This window comes from Ailuropoda melanoleuca, chromosome 12 (assembly GCF_002007445.2).
Source record: "Ailuropoda melanoleuca isolate Jingjing chromosome 12, ASM200744v2, whole genome shotgun sequence".
Classification (NCBI taxonomy): Eukaryota; Metazoa; Chordata; class Mammalia; order Carnivora; family Ursidae; genus Ailuropoda; species Ailuropoda melanoleuca.
Window position 1 is genome coordinate 30,964,826 of NC_048229.1, and position 6,092 is coordinate 30,970,917.

The 6,092-nt window shown below is 55.4% G+C and overlaps 1 protein-coding gene across 1 annotated transcript; it reads left to right on the forward strand.

Moving 5' to 3' along the window:
• The first annotated feature begins 678 nt into the window (after positions 1 to 678).
• On the forward strand, positions 679 to 4,204 carry KCNA7 (potassium voltage-gated channel subfamily A member 7). The gene is made up of 3 exons (XM_034638981.1): positions 679 to 714; positions 1,948 to 2,481; positions 3,389 to 4,204. The coding sequence occupies exons 1-3, from the start codon at positions 679 to 681 to the stop codon at positions 4,202 to 4,204; spliced, it is 1,386 nt and encodes a 461-aa protein (XP_034494872.1).
• The last annotated feature ends 1,888 nt before the right edge of the window (positions 4,205 to 6,092 follow it).

A 6,092-nucleotide genomic window follows, 5' to 3' on the forward strand; every position in this document is an offset into this window, starting at 1 on the left:
CTCCGAGGTGGTCAGTTAGTTGAGGGAGTCACCAAAACCTGGGGACATGGTCTCCATGAGATAGGGAGTGGCAAGATTCAGGATTATCTTGTAGGACAAGAAATGGGTTCCTTTTTGGAAAAGACAAGCCAGGTTTTTTTTTTTTTTTAAAGATTTTATTTATTTATTTGACAGAGATAGAGAGACAGCCAGCGAGAGAGGGAACACAAGCAGGGGGAGTGGGAGAGGAAGAAGCAGGCTCACAGCGGAGGAGCCTGATGTGGGGCTCGATCCCATAACGCTGAGATCACGCCCTGAGCCGAAGGCAGACGCTTAACCGCTGTGCCACCCAGGCGCCCCTGGAAAAGACAAGCCAGGTTTTAGTAGGATCTTCTGTGGGGATATTGAAATCACTAAGGGTGAAGGACAGTAGCTTTAGAATGAGGGACAGGGAGCCAGGATCTAAAATCTTCCATGAAAGAGCAGCAGTGGCCAGAGAGAAAGGGATAAGTTCAGTAGGGAAGGATGAGAAGTGTCCATGGATAGCTTGAGCTTCAAAGGAGCTGAGGGAGCGGGCACCCGGCTGGCTCGGTAGAGCATGGATACTCTCGATCTCTGGGTTGTGAGTTCAAGCCCCACATTGGGCATAGAGCTTACTTTAAGAAAAAAAAAAAAGTCAGAGAAGCTGAGGGTGGAAGAATGGTCTGGAAACGGCAAGGAGAGCACCCATTGCAGGTAGGAGGGTGTAAGACAGGACTGCAGGAAGAAAGGACCAGTTCATAGAGAGTTCAGAGACCTACAAAGAGAGGGATCTCTCTGTGGTCTCTGAGAATGACAGAAATATAGACACAGACAAAGGGAGGACAGAGACCCAGAGAGAGGGACCCAGAAATCCAGAGGGTGGTGACAGAGCTTTGCAGACAGAAGAGACTCCTTGCATTCGCAGGGAGTCATAACCTTCGTGTTTCTCCGCACTTGCCCAGCAGAGGGCGCTCGGGACCCCATTCCCTTGAGTCTCGGTAACCAATCCCCACTACTTCCCCCCAAGCCCATCAGATGGGGCTATTTTTACGCGGTGTCATAGGACACTGGTGGCTGGAAGGCCATCGTCTGTCTGTCCTTTGGTCCCTGCGAGTGACCCTGCGTCATCTCCCCAGCCCACCCCCCACCTGTTCCTGGCAGGTCCGGCCTCCTTCTGCACTACATACAGCTCAGGCTTCACTGGGTCTCCGAACGTCTGACCGAGAATACAGGTGGAGACCTTGGCGAAGGAACGGGGTGTGGGACGCACATGATCATGGCTTGCAGCTGCTGGAGCGTCTCCAGGACGGGGCGACCACCAAGGCAATGGCAGAGCCCGCCTACAGTTAAAGTCAAAAAGAGATTCAGAGATACGACTCCAGAGACCCTGAGTCCTCCGGAGGCCCTGAGACTGAAACTTGCAATACTTCAGGAATACAGGGAAAGAGACCCAAAGGGCAGCCCCCAGGGAAACCCAGGGACAGAGCATAGAGGGCTGAGAGATGAGAAGAGATCCCGACAGAGGGGAGAGACAGAGACCAAGGGAAACAGAGATAAACGGAGACACGCCCCTAAGAAACAAGAGTTAAAGACGGAGATCCAGAGAGACCAAGACACAGACTACTGACACAGACCCCCCCCCCCAATACAGAGTCCTCTAGAATGGCAAAACTCAGAGATAACTGACCCATAGAGATACCCAGAGATACAGCCCTTGACAGAGACTCAAAACGAAGACATAGCCGGCCGCAGAGACCTACAAGATAACGAGAAAGACAGACGTGGAAGTTTGTGACTCCAACACAGGGGCTCGGATATTCTTAAGAAAGAGACGGGAGACGCACACACGGAAACCCGGAAAGACGCGGGACAGAGGGAAAGGGGACCCGAGAGCGGGATGGGGGGCGGGAAACTGAGGCTGGGGGGAAAGGGCGGGCACCCCGGCAGAGGGCGCGCGGCCGCCCTNGGGTGGTGCTCAACGTGGCCGGGCTGCGTTTCGAGACGCGGGCGCGCACCCTCGGCCGCTTCCCGGACACGCTGCTAGGGGACCCGGCGCGCCGCGGCCGCTTCTACGACGGCGCGCGCCGCGAGTACTTCTTTGACCGGCACCGGCCCAGCTTCGACGCCGTGCTCTACTACTACCAGTCGGGCGGGCGGCTGCGGCGGCCGGCGCACGTGCCGCTCGACGTCTTCCTGGAGGAGGTGGCCTTTTACGGGCTGGGCACGGCGGCGCTGGCGCGCCTGCGAGAGGACGAGGGCTGCCCGATGCCGCCCGAGCGCCCCCTGCCCCGCCGCGCCTTCGCGCGCCAGCTCTGGCTGCTCTTCGAGTTCCCCGAGAGTTCGCAGGCCGCGCGCGTGCTCGCCGTCGTCTCCGTGCTCGTCATCCTCGTCTCCATCGTCGTCTTCTGCCTTGAGACGCTGCCCGACTTCCGCGACGACCGCTACAACCCGGGGCTCGCTGCGGTAGCGGCTGCTGGCCCGGTGAGGGGGCGGGGCCTGGGTGGAGAGAGGCGGGGCTCGGGAGGAGCCGAGCGGGGGCGCTGGGAGGCGGGGCCTCTCAGGAAGGAGGGGCCCGGCTGTAGGTGGAGGGGCATTGAGGGGCTTGTTGGGAGACAGGCCAATCATAGGTGGGGCAAGGAGATCGAGTGGTGGGCCACTCAGGCACAGGGCCTGACCGGGGGGAATCTACCAAAGGCGGGCTGGGGGCGGGGCCTGAGTATCTGACTAGGAGGACCTCCCTATCACAGGGCGGGGTTGAGACAGGTGAGAAAACGGCTTGCCGAGGGCGGGAGGGCGGGAAGACCGGTACGTTAAGAAATGAAGCTGAGGGCTGAGAGACTGAAAAATCAGGTGTCTGTGCGGCTGGCAGTAACCAATAGAAGGATGGACTGGAGGTGGTGAGAGTGGAGCTTGAGGGAGCTGGAGACAGAGGGCCGAGGTAGGAGGAATCCGTCTCAAATAAAGTCAGGCTGAGGGCCATGAGAGCAGGGGCCCCAGAGTTTGGTGTACAAAGGAGGTCTATTGTAGTCTGGACTGGGGTTGGTTAGGGAGGGCAGTGCACAAGGAAGTGGGACCTGGGTGGTGACCCTCCCCATCTGGAAAATCAAAGCTGGGGGTGGAACTTTAGGAAAGAAGAGATGGAGCCTCACTTGGGCACCATTTCAGGAGGCCCCACCAGTGAAGGATCAGGGACCGTAAAGTCAGCCGTGCGGGCATGATTCCTAGGGTTCTGGAAAGGAATCTAGGACAGCTGGGTCACTGGAGGCCTGGGGACAATGACTGCTGACCAATTTGTACAGAAGTAGTTGGACATTTAAACCATAAATATGGCTGTTCCAGTGTGTCCCAGCCCTGGTGTGGTCCTCTCTGAACCCCTTCCTCCCTGCAGTTCCCCGCTCGGCTGAATGGCTCCAGCCCAGTGCCTGGACCCCTGTCTCGCATGCCCTTCGATGACCCGTTCTTTGTGGTGGAGACATTGTGTATCTGTTGGTTCTCCTTTGAGCTACTGGTCCGCCTGGCGACCTGCCCGAGCAAGGCGATCTTTTTCAAGAACGTGATGAACCTCATCGATTTTGTGGCCATCCTACCCTACTTTGTGGCACTAGGCACCGAGCTAGCCAGGCAGCGGGGTGTGGGCCAGCCGGCCATGTCACTGGCCATCCTGCGAGTCATCCGACTGGTGCGCGTCTTCCGAATCTTCAAGCTGTCCCGGCACTCAAAGGGCCTGCAGATCCTGGGCCAGACCCTACGGGCCTCCATGCGTGAGCTGGGTCTCCTCATCTTCTTCCTCTTCATCGGTGTGGTCCTCTTCTCCAGTGCAGTCTACTTTGCTGAGGTTGATCGGGAAGACTCCCATTTCACCAGCATCCCTGAGTCCTTTTGGTGGGCGGTGGTCACCATGACCACAGTTGGCTATGGAGACATGGCACCCGTCACTGTGGGTGGCAAAATAGTGGGCTCTCTGTGTGCCATCGCTGGAGTGCTGACCATTTCCCTGCCCGTGCCGGTCATTGTCTCCAACTTCAGCTACTTTTACCACCGGGAGACAGAGGGCGAAGACGGCGGGATGTACAGCCATGTGGACACGCAGCCCTGTGGCCCACTGGAGGGCAAGGTCAATGGGGGGTTGATGGATGGAGAGATGCCTGAGCTACCACCTCCTCTCTGGGCACCCCCTGGGAAACACATGGTCACCGAAGTGTGAGGGACAGTTGAGGTCTGCAGGACCTCACATTTCCTTGGAGGGAGGGAGGGAGGGAGGGGTAGAAGGGAAGATTAGGGGGAGGGGGTTGGGTTTAGGAAGAACTAGGTTAAGTGGTCATGAGTTGGGGAACACTGAGTCTTGTTGGGTCTTGAGTTGTGGTTTGGTAGCTCCCGTGGGTGCTTCCTTAAGTGACGGTGAATGGCAATGAGTTATAATGAGTTGATGGGGAAGCTCCATTGGTTTGTACTGCATTGGGTTGTGCGAGACTTATGGAGCCTTTGGCGGTTAAGTGTGGAGATAGATTTGATCACATAGTTTTGTTTTTTAGGTCCTCATTGGTTTGGGCTGTGTTATTGAGTCCGGGTGAGTCTTGTCCAATTCCACTGTGCAGGATCCTGTGGTTTTATGAGTCCCCTAGGGCCATTTTGGATCAAGTTATGTGGTCACCCATGGCACTGTTGGGACTGAGTGCGTGTTCATGCATGGTGTTGCAGAGTTGAGTTGAGACATGTTGGAAATTGTGTGGCTTTGTGATTCTTCTAGGGCTATGTTATTTGAGGTTCTGTGAACTTGTGAGTCACGTAGAAATACGAAGAGTCAAGTGATTAAATGTGAGCTTTCTAGGTCACGTTAGGTTAAGTTGGGTTGGAATGTATGATGGTATGAGTCTTTCGGGGTTCCGTTTGGTTGAATTGTGTAGAGTAATGTAGCTAGAGTTTTGGGGGTCTACACTGAGATGAATCATACTGAATTGTATAACCCTGTGAGTCACGTAGGGCCACGCTGAGGTGAGTTATCCCAAGCTGTGTCACTGTGAGTCCTGTAGGAATGTGAGGTTGGGTTGGATTGTGCGTATGGGCTCCATAGGGCCATGTTGGTTTGTTTTGCATTTAGTGTTAGCACCAGGACCCAAGAATAACAACACTGGGGAGGAATCATGTATCAGGGAGCAAGTGTGGTGTTATGGACTCTGCGAGACAAACTGAACTAACTTGCCCAGCGTCACTTACTATAAGGGGCAGGGCTGGGTGCTGGATCCCTTGAATCAGTTTTTCATGCAGAGGGCCTTCGGGTGAGCTAGGAAGATGTAGACACTCCTTCCATTTACTCCACACCTGCTTCATTTTGCCATTCATACCCCCTCTATCTGTCCTCCCCTACAGTTTTGCTTCCAACCATGGAGATCAGAGCCACAAGGGAAGGGAAAAGGGGGAGAAACTGTACTTAGTACAGGCATGATGGGGGGAGCAGAAACTCAAACGAGGGGACAGAGACCTGGGGAGTGATAAAGACTCAGAGAAAGAAAGAGATAGAAACCCAGAGAAGAGGGAACAAAGACCCAAAGAGGGAGGATGAGAGATTTAGGGGGAAGGAGACAAAGACAAAGACCCAGAGAGATGGGGAGATAGAGACCCAGAGGAAGGGGGTCGGAAACTCCAAAGAGAAAGGGAGACAGAGACCAAGATGGGAGATGGAGATGGGAGTGTGTGTCAGGCACCCAGAGAGGGACAGACATCAGAGTTGGAGCCAGACCAGAGTGCCCCCGAGAAAGATAACCAATAAAGGAATAGGCAGAAAAAGTCAGTGCCTCTGAACCCAAGAGATACACGGAGTCTCTCTTCCACGGAATCACAAAGAGATCCCAAATCAGGGCACACCACCCTATCCTCCCACAGCTCAGGAAGGATGTCAGACAAACTGGGGAGCCCACTCTATTTTCCAGGGAAGAAATCAGAGTCTTAGGGCATGGGAGTGGCTTCCCAGGGTCCCGTGGCCCATCCCCAGGAGCTAGGATTTATGGCGGGCTGCCTGACCCTGTCCCATCAGCCTGCTGGTATCCTCCAGCCTCATTTCTCACAAACAACGAAACTGAGGCTCAGAGGGGAGG